At 37.4% G+C, this 16,291-nt stretch overlaps 1 protein-coding gene across 1 annotated transcript; it reads right to left on the bottom strand.

Annotated features, from left to right (window-relative positions):
• Window positions 1-227: 227 nt before the first annotated feature.
• On the bottom strand, window positions 228-15,382 carry LOC104269315 (ubiquitin-protein ligase E3C-like). Its single transcript, XM_009866661.1, has 5 exons — window positions 15,174-15,382; window positions 6,894-7,082; window positions 6,730-6,796; window positions 5,743-5,873; window positions 228-1,241 (listed from the first exon to the last, which is right to left on the bottom strand). Exons 1-5 carry the CDS (start codon window positions 15,369-15,371, stop codon window positions 1,071-1,073), a joined length of 756 nt encoding a protein of 251 aa, XP_009864963.1. The 5' UTR covers window positions 15,372-15,382; the 3' UTR covers window positions 228-1,070.
• Window positions 15,383-16,291: the final 909 nt, after the last annotated feature.

Here is a 16,291-nt window from a genome sequence, read left to right as displayed (position 1 = left end):
GATTTTTTCAGATACCAAATTATATTAAGCAGCATATTCCCACCTATTTGTCCTAGCAGAAATACTGCAGGCAGATGAATATAAAAGCTGTTTAACCACAAAAAATAATGACTTTGACTAGTGTCTACAGCAAAGATATGGTATTTAAGGTGGAAAAAAAAATAACAGGGAAAAGGAATGTGAACACCACAGGCTTCAAATATAAAAGATAAAGCCTGGTAACTTTGGTTCAAATAATTTTAATAATTGTTACATATGTGTATTTTTTCAAAGTGATGATTTTTGTATGTACTGTGTATGCAATAGGAGTCTGATACATTTCAAAAAAAAATCTGTACAGACACAAAGGACAGTAACAGGACAGAGAACACATGGATAGTCACATCCACTCACCACAGTGTTCAAGTGACAATGATGCAGCCAAAGGTTAAACTTAAACTAATGCGAATCCAATTTCTCCGAAGTATTTCAGAAAGCACAAACTGAATATTTATAAACGCTTTATCTCAGTGCCTACCATCTTGAGGGAAGATAGTACAAAACCAGTTCTGCAACAACTATGATTTGTAAACAATTCTACAAGTAAAGATGTTAGGTTATCAGTAATGAGCATTTTCATGCTCATTTCTAGGATATCTGCAAACACCTGCTTCACTTCCACCTAAAAGATTAATTACAGGATGTTAGTCCTGTCTAATGCCAATGCATGGTACACAACTTTATTGCCAGTTTGGGAAATTATTTATGTTTGAACAGCACAAGGCCAAAGCTTCATCTTTGGTTAATTTCACTGAGATGTCACTGTTCTTTAGATGTGCTCCTTCTTCGCATAAACACAGAAAACAGCCACTCTGCACACGGCATTCATTGTTTTGAATCAGAAAGCAGTGTCAATGGAATATTAATTCATGAAAGCTAACTAAGAAATCGTGTTTAAAAATGAAACCTATTTGATAAGACACAGAAATTTTAGACAGAATTCCCTTAAAACTGCTTGGGTATGGGTGCTGCTTGTAGAGTAGGCACTGGTTAGTTCCTCTGCAGATCATCCAAATGAGCATCAGTTCGACTCAGCTTAATTCAAATCCAGCTGCACATTCAATGGCATAAAGAAGCTTGCTTCGCATAAGATTTTCGTCGTAAAACTCGGGAAGCTTCAGCAAGTTCATGCAGGTACTGGCAGTAGGTAGCCTGTCTAGATCAGATCCTCCATTGTGAATGCAAAATGCAGGATATAACTCCTGGAAAATGCAACAGAAAAAAAAATTATCAAAAAATATGTAACAAATCAAAACCTACTCTGTAACAGCCAGCACACATCTCTAGGAAATAAATTATTAGATTAAAACCTGTCACAACGACATATTCAAATGGCTTTTTATTTCACTTCTGGTGGCCCCAAAAGCACTCTTGAATTGCGAACTGACTCCCTCGACCTTGTCCCCATCAAGGTCCACTAACTTGCAAAACACGAAGCAATTTATTTGGTTCTAAGGAAAAATAGTAATTCCTTACTGTTCATACATTCTGTTCTGCAAATTGATGATGCTACAAAAAAAGTGAAACATGAAATGGAAAAAATATCCCAAAAACCCCTTTCAGCGTTTTCCTTCTAGAGCTTCATTTTGTTAACATACTGCAGACATCTAAAATAAATTTTACAAGTGGGTATCAAGCCATCATTGTCCTTCTACTCATCACAACATATAATGGCACTTTCTTCATTAAAATAAATTGTCTGATTCAATGCTCAAGGCCTTTCTTGCTCTAAAGAGATTTCTGTCTAAACCAATGTTTCAGCAAGCCTACAATTTCTGAATTTCAGTCAAGACGAACAGTACTGATGGCTTCAGCGGATCTATTCATGTGTATGATTAAGCAAGTATTTACACTGCCATGGTCTAAGAACTCTGAATCAGGAAGTATTTCATATTCTCCACAAAGATCTAGCTTTAATTGAAGCAATTATACTCAGTGTTTCTTCAGAGTGATTATAAAGTCAGTGGGATGATACTGATGTGCAGCACAGTGAGTCCATAACGATAAAAACTTCTCAAATACTGATTATTCTTCTGATGGGATAACTATTGATCTGAGGAACAAACTTTTAAGATAAGTTGTATGTCATACTTAATTGTTTTAATAATATCTGATTTTTTTTCTTCTGAGAAAGAGTATAGAGAAGAACCTATTTGTTTGTTACCTCTAAAGCACTGCTTTTGCTGGCAAGAAAGTATTCACTTTATCAAATGCTTGCCCGAGGTAAAACAGTTCTGATTTCAGAAACTGGAAAAAAATCCCAGCTGCAAAGGCAAAAGGTCAATGTGATTCTAAGCTAAATTATTGTTCAAATGGAAGCCTTAAAAGTATTTCATGGCTAAAATGCTGCATTTTTAGTGTTCCTTTCAAAATGCTAATTGAATTCCCTTACTTTAGCATTAAAAATGGAAAAATTAAGTTCTAAATTGAAATGTCATGCCAAGGGCACCATTTGTTGCATAATTAAATACTGTACAGCAGGAAACTGCAATAGTTTCGAAATGAAAAGAATCATCAATTTATTATGTGACCTGATTGGAACTTAACAATTTTCAACCACACTTTAATGATTTTTTTTTTCATCTGTAACAATCACATTTATTAAACTTATTCAACTTTAATTAGCTTTAGTAAATGTTATTCTGAGTCAAACTCTGACAGTGAAAGTTTTTTTTTTTTAATTATGCAAACCTAGACTTTCCTATCTATAAGGTATGAATGTCAAGACATTTCCTTATCTTAACATGCACTACCTAAGAAAACATGACGGTTCCACAAGATAAGGTATACAGAAGATTTCAGATCAAGAAACAGAAATTGTGTTCCTCTCAGAAAAATGTAACACATACACTGAAACTGTAAATAAACTGTGAAGACAGATTGTGTTAATGTTTACCATCAACACCAATACGTTCAGTTACCTGGCTGGTAACACTCCTGCTGCTTCACACTCTTCACTTCCAAAGCCCCAACCACCACCCCGTCATACGCTACCAAACACCACTGCTGAGGACAACACCAGTTACCTACTTCCTTTTCTGGTAAACACTTCCCGGCAAACCCCCAGTTTGTTGGTAACTCTGTGTTAACGAGGCACTACTGCAAGCCCCATGCCAGTGCTGACCCAGGCCCTGCTCAGTGCTGCCCAGCAAAGCAGCAGCAACGTTTTTTCACTCTGTTTTTTGTTACTGACACTACTGCATGTGGCTGAGCTCGCAAGTCCATTGCACAGTGAACCAATCTTTTAATTTATTGCTATCATGCTGAAATTCTGGTGAATATTTTACTTCCATTTTTTCCTAGCCAGGTATGTTAGGACACAGCCCGACTTCTATCTCCCAAGTACACTCACAGACTTCGCTTTCCACATTTGGCTTCTTTCTAATGTGTCACTGCTAGCCTTAGTACTTTTAGACTCTTGATTCACTTCCTTCATCTCTTCAAATGTCATGCTGGCCACCTCAAAGCTGGGTAGCTACATCTGCATTTCCTCCTCTCTCCCTGTAATTAAGAAGGATGACAACAAATGGAGACTTCTGCTTCCCGTGTTCCCACACGGCTGTTTCCCAGCTCTCCTCCTTCATTACATGACTGATGCGCGCTGCTCTATCTCGGTCTCATCCCAGAGTTTTCTAATGGTTCTTCCCATTGTCCTGTAAAATCCCATAGAGTACTGTGCAGTGATATTCACATGGGCTTGGAGAGTTTAAGAGGAATGATTGCAGGCTTTTAAATAATCAATCACATAAATCAATCAATGAATACCCTAGATAGGACTCGAGATTAAAACAGCCACCTCTATTGTCTCCATATCCAAACCTAGTCACCCCAAGACACTCTCTACTGTTAAAGGGGATGTAGTCAGTATGCTCTGTGGAATGTAAGACATGATTCATTTCACCCTGAAGTAGATACGTGGAACAGTCACACAAATTACTGACTGGAAGTGCCAATTCCTCTCTACATGCCTGTAAAAGGAGCGTAGCTGAGCTACAGACACTGGAGATGGAGGATATTCTTTCCTCACTGTTACTAACTGATTCACATACTACTGCGTGCCAACTCAGGTACACTTTTATATATTTTAAATCATTCCAGTGTCACAAGTCTGTCCCCAAGACCACTGTGATTCCAAAACTGGAGTGTCACCTTTGTTTCCCAGAGGAAAACTCTGCAAAAAAAGTAAATCATCAAACGTTTGAAAAGTCTAGAATGAACTTTGTTTAATTCATAGCAAAAAAGAGTGATAAGTGCTATGAACATCTAAGCTGTGTGTGTAGAAGAGGAAGGTGGGAGGATTTTTTTAATTTTTTACGTCTGGTATCTTTACCCTGTGTCACCCCATGACACATCACAGGAAAGGGCCCGATTCCCAGAGCTGAGAGGAAATTCTTCCAGTATTTGCCTTTTAAGTATTTAAAAAACCCCAACCAACCGAACAAAGAAACAAACCCCCCCCAAAAACTCACGAGAATGAACTTTCACAGTATGACTGAACTAAAAATTGTGCAAAAATCCAAATGCATTGTTTCTACCTCCAGGCTCTTATGTGTATCTGAATTCCTCATCCCTATGGAAAATGCTAATATCTGCCTCTTAAGTATTTCTATAATGAGAAATTGTTCATTCAATACCACTTATTTTACAAAACAGCTAATAAACTTTCAGGACTTACACAATACCTGCATTCATTTGTTGCGGGTTCATCTACCTATTTTACCTAATAAACATAGGAAATTAGTTACTATCCACTGCTAATTAAATATAGTATCACAGGACGTTATAATGCAAAAATTTACTAAGTATATGTTGTTTAGCAACTAATGTTTTTCTTACTCATAAGGAACTAGATAATACAATGCCTATATTTGTTCCATATAAGCCCACATTTGTATAATTCTACAAAATAGTACAACAGTAACCACACTGTTGACCACTGTACTAAAGGTGATGGTGTTGCTATGAAGCAGTTTATTATTTTGTTTTCTTACAGAAAAGCATTGAATGTTCCCACATTTTAGAGTGGATGAAGTCCATGGCCCGTTCTTAGCCAGAATTCTGCAACCCAGTTGAAACTCATGAGTAGAGCATCCCCAGAATTTAATTTCAAAATGTATTTAACTTGTCTTGGCCTCTCCTTAGTTTTATAACAATAGATAAAAGTTTTCTTCATACTTAAGGGTCACTGTAAAAACAATCTAAAGATAGCAAAATAGTTAGATACAAAGAGTAACAAGCTGTGATTGTGTAAGTAGATAAATGGTAATTAGAAGGAAACAAAATAACATCTCCTATTTCAAGTGGTTAATTTAAGAAGTTCAAATTTAATAGCTGCTTTTAAATCCTAAGTCCTCTTTTGCCTGATTTAAAAGACATTATCCTTAACTCAACCTGTTCCTTGAAACTGGTAGCAATACTGCTTCTGCACAGTAACATGAAATGGCAGCAAGGATCCTCCAGGAGTAAGTGCTCTAACCAATGTCTTTTAAGGCTTATCAAATTTTGCAGTTAAAATAGAAAACAACATTGCATTCAGTATTTTAAAACTATACTCATTACACACACAAATGCAAACAGTGAAATTGTTTCTGTAGTCACAGAGGAAAATTATTCCCAAATTATAAATCCCTACAGACAAGAAAAGCTTGTACCAGAACCTGCAGTATTGACAAAAAATTGCCGAGAAGCCGGGAAGGCACATACCTTAAACCCCAGAAGAGGCGGTCGAGAGCAGCTTGTTACAAACTTGAGTAGTTTGCGTTTCTCTTCATCGGTGAAGCTTTCTACAACTCTCCAGAATATTTTAATTACAGGATGGTCTGCTGTGTAGCCACCTATAATGAGATTTACATGGTTTATTGGTAGAATAGTTTTATGTAAGAAATAAATTTTTCAAAAAACCCTAAGCATCACTCTTGCAAAGCTTGGGGAAAACATAACCAGCAGGCTTACATTGCTGACTGCCAGTATCTATTGATCTCTTTGATCACTGCACTTTGAGCTTCTCATTCATTGCTTACCTCTGGCTACTACCTCCCTCAGCTTCTTAACTGCAATTTTCTTTTTTGAATCCTATTTATTTTAAATTAATTTTATTTAGTTTAGCATTTACCTGGTAACTTTGGATTACTGCCTTTTACTCTAAGAGTCTGCATAATCTGCAAGACTGAGGACATGATTTAATGCATCGACTTACCTTCAGGTAAACTCAGATGTGAACTGACAAATTAGTAACTACTTTTCATTACACTCATGATAAATCAGGGGGACAAAAATTAAATAAGATACCTTAAGATTTCTCACAAGGGAAAAATACAAGCTCTCTCTGGGCATTGGTAACTATCTGAATGTGGTGGTAGAAGCAATTATCTCAAAGTCATTTGCAGACTTATTTTCAGGACGACCAGACACAAACATTGACTAATACCCATTTAGAAAAGCAATTACACGTCCTCTAATTATCCTATAAACTTTTATTGAAGCGTGCAAATAAAATTAAAATTAGGTTCTAATTTGACCCAATCTTCTGAAATTTAAGCCTGTCTAGAGAGTTTGGCCAAAGTTAAAAACCAAAGTTAACAAGAATGACCCTACAATTTTATTTTTTTTTTTAAGCTATTATAAAAAGCAAGTTAATTTGCTTCTGAGCCAGTCATAATACATCTTTTTATAGAAGTCAAATATGCTTACCTGAATAGTTTGTGAAAGATTTAAGGTCATCCAAACTAATAGGAACCTGGGCACCAGAAATCAGAACCTAATAGTGAAGGAAATTAGATGGTGACATTAAAGGCCAAGATTAGCATTTATTTCTGTTTAAAGCAATTGTTTTCTTCAGTTTCAAGCGGAAGTACCTGTATTTCCTGTTGATCGAACATTCGAAGCCATTCAAGATTCACAACATTGGCCAGTCCCTGACGGAAAGCCAGGCAATGTTGTCGAATTTGTTTGTTTAACCTGTAGTCTGCCACCAAATGGATGTAAGCAATTCGGTTCGCGCTGGTAACGGGAATATCTTTTCCACCTGGCTTCAGCTCAACCACCTGAAAACATAACGAATTTCATCACCTTGGTCAACTTGAATTCCGTGCGCTGTAAGCGTAAAACTGAAGTGCAAAACTACAATGTGTAGTTATACGTGATGTATATATTTGGAGTTTACTAGAATATACTCAAGAATATTCACCTCAAAGCAAGGTAAAATATTACAAGGTACAAAACTATAGGGTTTTTTCCGTTTACTCGTAAAAGCACATGCTATGGCATCCAGCTTTTAGATCTAAACCTCCAGCTGCTAATGCAGCTGACCGCATGGCTCTGCCATTTATTACAAGAAAGTAGATTCGGCAAAGTCAGAGTTCTTTTATAGGAGACAGTGCGTAATACTAAATTCACTCCAAGTCAGACAGAAACTGAGGTGAAAATCTCCCTTGGTACGCTCGCCCCTAACTTCGCTGAGTGCCCTGGAAGAGAGAGGAGCCTGTATAAGCACGGAGCTCACACCAAGCACTCTCAGTCTGTCTGTGCCCGACTGGCTGGGCTCTTCTCTCACTGTTTGGTGATCCTGCAGAATTCACAGTCACAGTACGGTAAAAGCAAAAAAAAAGTCAAAATTAAGATTCTGACACAAGTCTAATTTACATAAGCATTCACAATTCCTACTGTTGAACACCCAAGTATACATGCTCAGTACTTTCAACAAAAGCAAACCACAAAGAAAAACAAAAATCAAGCCTAAACCTTGTTTTTCTACTCAGAAACTTGACTCTTGTCCTTCAAGTATATGAAGATACATCAGCATGGAAGAATTTTTAATGAAAAATCCCAAATCCAAGGATACTGCATTAAGATACCAAACAAGATCAAGGGTAGTCGTTATTAAAAGACCATTACATATTCTACTCTTTACTGCATGAGGTTAATTTTGTTGAGTAGGAGCCCAACTGGAAGGAGTTATTAGGGTACTAAGAGGCAGATTAAAAAAAATCGGAAAAGCTGAGATATTGTTACCTTCTGAAACCTTTAAAAAAATTTGAGTTTCTACACTCGAGTCAGAAATTTTAATTCTTTTTTTAAACAACCACACATTTTGGTCTGTCGTAATGAAGAGATCTTTAGAGCACAGAGAATTAAACACGTGAATATCTTCTTTTGTAACATGCTACCTGATAATTTGAGCTGTGCTAGTACTAAGCAAAACGCAAAATAGTCAGATTAAAAATTCACAGTGCTTTTGAGCTTTCAGATTTTTACTTGACTTAAGGCCAAAAGAGAACATTAAGATCTGTGAATCTGACCTCCCCGGTAACAGGCCAGAGGATTCTGTCTAGAGATTCCTGTATTTAACTCAATAAATCCACACATGAATTAGAGCACATTTTTTAGAAGCAGGCAATCCTAGTGCAAAGACTCTGTGTGATGGAGTATTTACCCCTTTCCTTGATAACGTAGAACAACCTGAATTACAATAGGTTTTAAAAATATGTCTTACTTCCCATTTTAATCCTTCAGCCACAAGGTTGTTGCTTTTGATACACCTACAATAAAAAATCCTCATCAATACTCCACCTTGTCTGTGTGCAGGTAGTACTGACTATGCTTAAATCCCGCTCCCTGAAGAATTAAGTAGAATGAAGGTGTCAGTTCAGCTGTTTCCTGGCCTGCACACATGAGCTTGCTCCCTTCTGAGAGAGTCCCCTCAAACAAAATCCACTGACAGAAGAGGCAGGACCGCTCGTAGGGGGTACAGGCCAGTACCTGGTGTCACTGATCGGCCTCAGGGTGAGACTATTTTTGCCAGTAAAGTCCACAAGGAGTATTAATAGAAGTACGGGACATGCTCCCTACTGCAGGGGAAACATCTGACGAGAAGGGGCCCCGGCGCTGTTGAGCTTTCCCATCTGCTGCTGCAGATGACACCACAGTCAGACCAGACACACGCTGCGTTTCGCCCCACTACAGCACTTTTACTACTGTCACCGGAAAGTCAGTCAACAGTTGGATTCATCTGATGATTAGAAACATTCTCACTTCCACTTCAAACCGATGCACAAAGTTTGTTCATACCCCTTGCTTTTATTTCGGTATAGTCCTATAGCCTGGCCAGCTCAATTTACATCCTTCCTCCTCAATTACACCCTTCTGGGCAGCAACTTCATTAATCTTCCCAGAGACTATTTCACTAAACTAAATTAAGTCAGGTTCCTTTAATTTCCTCCTACAAGATACTCTTTTATAAAGCCTAACAAGAGCTTTCTCTTACTTATTGATTAATGTCCTCTTCAGTGTTGCAGGATCAGAGCTACCAATGATGTTCCACATGAACAGATCATTGTTGAGACCTCAACACTACTAATAACTAACACTTTGCTACCTGCCCACTTACAATTTTTTTCTATTTGTTTTGCAGAACTACAGAATTACTTTTGTCACTGCTTCACCAAATTCCTCTCTTTGGGGTATGAACACATTGAATTTGGCTATATTAAAGCACATTTGTATCACAGAATCACAGAATTGTACTGTCACCTAACTCCCCAAGCTTCTCTTAAGAATACAGACACCAATAATAAACTAGCTAATAATTATTACTCTATTTGCATACAGTAATTTCTGTGAGCTCAGGGTTTACGCAAAAAGACACATGAACTGACTTCCTAAAACAGCAAATGGGAACTACTGGGAGGCTGTTCTAGAAAACTGCTGTGTTTTAAGACTGATGCCAGCACTAGGTGAAGTAAAACATCTAACTGTCTCTGTGGGTCAGGAGATAGAGATCAGGACACAGATTAATTTATGCTTGTGTTTGCATTATAACATTATTGTCTCCACAGCGGTCTAAGGACCTTGGGAAAGCTGTATTCACTGTACAATAAAATTCTTTCTCCCTATAACATTCTTCCTGCAAATCAGAGGGAAAAAAAAAAGTGTTGTACCCTTTCTGATCACTATTTTTAGAAAATAGAAAAAAAACCCCTATTTTTCCTTTTTTAAAAAAATATTTTTAAGTAGTAAACCTTGATTTCTTCTCCAGCAACACTTCTCTAGCTCCCCTTTCTCCCCACAACCCTGCAGAAGACTACAGCATTCAGTCAGCTGAGTTTCCTGAGGTTTTCCAGTGATCTAACTATCCACTTTCAGAGTTTGTCAGTGAAAGATTAATCTATCAGCCTTTTGTCAAAGTAACATCACAGTCTGAAACAAAAGGGCTAATGCAGTGGGAATAATAAATATATTATGCCACAAAGACTAAGAAAGACATAAAAGAAGACATAAAATATTGATGCAGTTCACTTTTTACTCATTCAATGTTTCCACAGTATTTTAAAAGAGCTATTGTAGAATTCCCACTTAATTCTAAATGTCAGGAATGATTGTCGGAGAGTTACTTTTTGAAAAGACCCCAATACAATAAAGTACATCTTGAAAGAGTTATCAGTTTGCAATTTTTTTTAATCCATCCAATTTTCGCCACTAGATGGTGCAATGTAACAACACAGGTTACACAGGATGGGCTGGAGCAGAAAAAAACTACCCAAAACGTGCAGACTTGGATTATTTTCTATTATGAAGATAAAGATTTAACCAAAAAAAAAAAATTTAACTTAGTTCATTACCAAACCCATATATTTCAAAAGCAAATCATGCTTATTATTTATATAAGTATTCGGATCATTCCGGCAATACCACAGATAACTGAATTCAATTTCATTTTCAAAAAGTATGTCTTCAAAATGAAGAGGAAATATAAAAATGGGAGAAGTTCCATATATCTAAAAAACTGCAAGAAAAGGCACTTTGCATTTTTTAGTACTGCAGTAGGCCTCAGACAGAAGGTTAGATACATTTGGAACCATCAGTTGCAAGCACTTAGGGTTTTCTTGGTTATAAACTCAGCTACATGTTTCTGCACACGTGTACTAAAAGAAGCGGTAATCAACTTACATCAATATGTTTATTCAATAAAACCATGAGTTTGTAAAAAAAGTAGATCTCTTCTATGCATGGTTGTAGTTCAAGTGAACAGTTAAGCTGATCATTCTGAGTTATTAAATTTACAATTTTAAACATTAGCAAAATAATGAAATGAATACACACCAAAATCAGAGAAACAGTGAATAACAATATTTGCCAAGCAGAATTCAGGGGATTTCTCTCCTGGTGTGTTGCTAATAATCTGCCACACAAAGTCAATTTGTAATGTGATTTACACGCAGAAAACACCACGTCTCTGTTGGCAGACAAACGTAACGTGAGCTGCTGCTCACACGCATCCGGCAGGGGCAGCCCCTTCCCAAGCTAATGGAGGAAAAAAGGAGAATATTGAGAGGGCAAAGTGTGAAATACCTTAGGAAAGAATAGGGGACTTGTCATAGCCTAGGTATTCTTTTTTGTGTGTGTGCATGAAGACATAAGATACACATCTCCAGTGCAATTTCAAAAAGCACTCTTAGAGACAGGCAAGAATTCTTACAAACTTCTTTTTAGGACAGATCACTTTTGTTGACATCATCCCTTAAGTTTTTCCCCCTTCTGAAAGTAAGTTAATAAAGGTTTGGGTTGTTGCTTCTTTTTTTTTTTCTTTCCCTTGTCATCTGCCTTCCAGATGTTCAGGCAGGAGTTCCAGGTAGAAGACTGCATCTGAATGCCTAAGCATGCGTTTGCCTTAAGTGCTATAAATCTGCCTGAGAAGGATCAGCTTCAACTTCAGTATTTTGCTTCTGAAAACGAAAGCCACTGTATCCTAGCAAAGAAGTTGCCAAGCAAGAAACTTTTCAGAAGTATTTTTAAGGCTTCAAAATTTTCTCTCGGGGACATTGAGAGGCAAAGAACTCTCCTTCAGCGACACAACGTATTTTTCAGTAACAACAATGGCGTTCACATCTGTTTAAAATGCCAAAGAAGGTGCCCTGACACCAACTTCTATCCTGTGTGGATTTTGCAGAAACTCCTGCCACATATGCCATAGTGCTTTTCTGTGGATTTGTGCCTCCACATTTTATTTATAGAGTCTTCTGGTTATATTCAAGTGCTCCTATCCATGTAATCTCAAAAATCAACGTTTGAGAAGACTCGCTGGAATACAGAAGCTAACATTTTTGAAGGAAGAGAGTATTTGAACCTTCCTCTCTTCCCTTGGACAGTCACAAAACTCATGTTCCTCATTGACAGGGAGGTCTGAAATGAGGGCGTATTTTCTTGAATTTGTTAACCTTACACTTACTATAAGCCTTTTATAACTGCTTTATCAACATCTCTTCTACAAGATAAAAGGAAAAATAAAATCAATACACACAGCTACTTGACGGCTCCTGCAATTTTGGGCTGACATTCTTTTGAGACTTTTTTACTGGCCACCAGTTCGTGCGGCAGATCCAAGAGCTGAACCTGAGGCTGGTAGCACTGCCTTAGATAGTTCTTTATCAAAAGCTAAAGCTATTTGGGGTTGGAAGATAAGGTTGATGGCATAGCTCCCCTAATTAGCAGGTCTAATGTGCAAATTATTAAGTACCTTTTTCAACTTCTGGTGAATGCACTTTGACAACAGTTTAATGGGATCTAAAAGCACATTACAGGATTGGAATCAATAAGCTGATAATAGAATTTCTACCTTCTCCTACTGACAGAGGCAATAGAGCCCCTTTTGAATGTGTCTTTCATTGCAGATAATGCTTTTGTGCCACAATTGCTGGATGGATGCTGTCATGAGGACAGCTATTTACAATGATAGATTTATGATGCATTTATTGGGCATTAATTTATTAGACACTAAAGTGGTTGTTTAACTGAAAACTAGAGATAATGTACATCCAGCATAAGCAGTGCAAATTAAGCTCTTTTCCCAAAGTGAATTAGCCTTACCTTGACACAATTAATTAGTATGCAATGGTTACACAAGTCAACTACCAGACAAAATGTATTTATCTGCATGAGGTTTATTAAGGTAATGAAATGGAAGCATAAAAAAATAACTTGTTGCATTAAAAAATAAAAGATAGTGACAAGAACTGATTAGCTCTGTTGAACTACACTAACATACAGTCTCATTAAAATATGTTTAATACTTCACAGGTATAGTGTTCTATCTCCAAGTATAAATACGACAACACAGCATCAGAATATTTAATTTAACTTACATGTCATTTAGCTACTCAGAAACTCACTATTATTTTTAATCTTCCTTTTAAAATTATGCCAAGCAATTAAAAATCAGAAGTCTTTATAATACTGGCCATAGCCCTCAGATAATTTTGACAAATCAGGCTTCTTGGCAAGAATGTACAAGTTTTTGTTGCAGTAGGTAGAGGTGCCAACATCTCTAACTCAGACCTCCTTCTATTTCCAAGCTATTCCTCTTTTCATTGTCCTTCTACCTTACTTGTTAAGGTACGTTCTAATTTGTGTGGCTAACTTCTGAGGACTCAGCAAGCAGATGTATAAAGTATGGAAATCAAAAACCCTCAAAAAAATTTTAGCTACTTTTCATTTTAATGACGGACTAAAATGGATTTGTAGTAGCTGTGAACAACTGCTTCAAATGCATTTAAATGACGGCTTTAGAATATGAACAACAGACTTTTACCCCTCCCCCCAAAAAATCATACGTTATATTGCAAACTGCCACCTTGTGCACTTTGCAACCCAGTAGCCAAAAATCCATGGTCACTACAGAACTCAATTCAGTACCAGTCCCTCAGAGCTGTACAACATTATCCAGCAGCATAGGAGCTCTGAGAAGGTGCTTTTTGATACATCTGTATCGCGTGCCTTAATTCCAAGGTTTTGAGTGTTCTGCCTAAAGGCAGTGCAGGTCAGAAGTTTTTGTATGGAGAAAAAATTACATATGGCGCGTTTGATCTGAAACATTACTCGCATCAGGCAACTGTTGACTCTCTCTTTCAAAGGGATTGGGGAATCCCAAATCTGAGGATTCCATTTTCAAACTGTAATGCAATCCAAGTTCTAGGATCTTCCAAAGTAACAGGAAATGGATGGCGGAGGAGTAAAGATGAAATCCAAGTCTGATGCTGTTAAAGCTAAAGTCTCGGACATCAAATTGCCACAATTTAAGCAGCAGTGGAGAGCTCGACCTACCAGCTGCCAGGCCAAGCTGCTGCATCTCAGTGGTGCTGCTGCTCCTGCAAGACGCGTGCAGTCCTGGGCTTCCCTGACCAACAGGCGAGCCCGAGAGCCGCCCATGCCCTTTTGGTCTCTGTTTCTTCCACAAGAAACAAGGCTCAGCTTGGTTGCTGCTCCATGTCACAACATGGCCAGGTCTACACCTTGATCCACTTACTACTTAAATACCATAATCAAGTAGAAGTAGAATATAAGTATATAAGTATATAAGAAGATAAGTAGCACACAACTTTAAATCCTCAAAAATTAATGAGGACACACGACACAAGATTTGAACTTTGAAGGTTAAGTGTATGAGCAGAAAAAGGCACACTTTTCAAGTTTTGGTGACATTTTCTACTGTGTGTGTAAGTGATCTTTAGTACTCAGAACAAATCAAAGCTGTAATCAAGTTATATAGCACAACTGCATTAAAAAAAAAAAAAAGTCATGTTCAGGGACCTAACTAACTGGTCCAAACTGCTTTTACAAGCACTGAACACCCATTTCTCCCCTTTGACTCACGAATAAAATAAAAATTAAGGTCTCACTTCAGGCCCTCTACTTCAGAAATTACAGCTAAAGGAGACAATGCTTACATCATGATAAAGTGTCATTATTTAAAATTATTCTGATTTCAAAACCAGGCAGTAGTTCTATAGTCTACATATCATCTTAGTTTTGTAATTATTTGAAGTGCTATCAAAGAAACAACGTAAATTTTATCAAGAACTTAAGTCTTGGACCATAGAGCTTTTCCTGTATGACTATTAGAAAATAATCACTGTAGTTTACTACTTAGAAGACCAGACCTTTAAGTCATCACCAAAAGTTACCTTTTTTAAGTTCAGAATTATTTATTGTCTACTCCAAATATTGTCAGAACCCCTGTGAAGCCTCACAACACTCAGCATCTTTAACACTTTCCTATCACTTTTAAATTCAAGAATGCATTAATATAGGTAATGATTCAGCAGTCATACACAAAAAAATAAAAAAGCTGAAGCCATTCTTACCTGTGCTTCCCCAAGATCATTATTCACCACAGTGAAGTTTAGTCCAAGTTCTTCCACATCCCCCTCATAGCTCTTCAGAAAAAGCAAATTTTTGTACATTTCTGGATCTAATGAAGCTAAATGATGAATGTCAACATCAGCGCTTGTCCCCAGTAATTTTGAGAGGAAAAAACTAGCAAATGGCAGCTCCACCAGCATATTTTCATAAAGAGCCTGGAAAACAAAGCAATTAAAAGCACATTATATTTTATCGTTGTGTATCCAGGAATTCTGAAATTTATTTTCTGTTTCTCAACTTTTTGGTAACTCTTTTCTTGATTTAGTGCCTGCACAGGATCTCCTAGTATGGCAACAGCACAGCTAATGTATGAATTTAAAAATATTAGTCCAAAGTTTGAAATTTGGTTATTCCTGTAAAATAGCAAGCTCTGGAATTTTACAAATTAATTATGTGGTGATTAAAGTAAGGTCACTGCTTATCTGTCATTAATCTTCTTGTCTGAGGTATGGCAGCAAACAGGGTGTGTGGCAATTGTATAGGCTGACAAGAAAAGCAAAGTTTGTTAAAGGCCGACGCAGCTGCATCAGAAACATCTTCCAAAACAAGTCAGGGTCTCTATCTGCATTAGCATCATCACAAGCAGTATTTTTCCAATCCTATCAATTGCTACATGTAAAACAGTCTGCCCCTTAAAAATAACTATGCAAATCCAGTACATTTTAAACTAATCCAAAAAACTATTTCTCTTGCATGTCATACAGATTCACCGTTGCATATTTCTGGTGAATTCCACCACTTAATGGCATCATCAAACCATCTTAATTTCCAAGCCGAGAGGTTACCAGTCATGACCAGGTCATGTCAAATCCATCCTGTGCCTGACACTGTTACACCTGTCAAAAGATTGCTGAATCTGACTTGAACATGCAGCACTCAGGAGAAACGTATTTTTACTGTAAAACGAGTTTTCAACTAATTTTTCAACAAAACACCAAGTTGGTGGGGAGTGTCGATCTGCTGGAGGTTAGGAAGACGCTGCAGAGGGACCTGGGCTGCGTCAGTGGGCTGAGGCCAACGGTGTGAAGATCAACAAGACCAAGGGCAGGGTCCTACACTT

This window comes from Apaloderma vittatum, unplaced genomic scaffold, assembly GCF_000703405.1.
Source record: "Apaloderma vittatum isolate BGI_N311 unplaced genomic scaffold, ASM70340v1 scaffold14913, whole genome shotgun sequence".
Lineage (NCBI taxonomy): Eukaryota > Metazoa > Chordata > Aves > Trogoniformes > Trogonidae > Apaloderma > Apaloderma vittatum.
Note: the sequence above shows the minus strand (reverse complement) of the source record. Positions and strands in the feature narration are given on the sequence as shown.

What these genes read in the sequence shown, in the direction of transcription:
- LOC104269315 (XM_009866661.1), bottom strand. Translation starts at nt 15,371, where the DNA reads ATGCTGGTGGAGCTGCCATTTGCTAGTTTTTTCCTCTCAAAATTACTG. An exon ending in ATCTTTCACAAACTATTCAG is followed by an intron (nt 5,874 to 6,729) that starts GTAAGCATATTT and finishes ATCTCATTATAG; the next exon opens with GTGGCTACACAGCAGACCAT. An exon ending in CGCCTCTTCTGGGGTTTAAG is followed by an intron (nt 1,242 to 5,742) that starts GTATGTGCCTTC and finishes TGCATTTTCCAG; the next exon opens with GAGTTATATCCTGCATTTTG.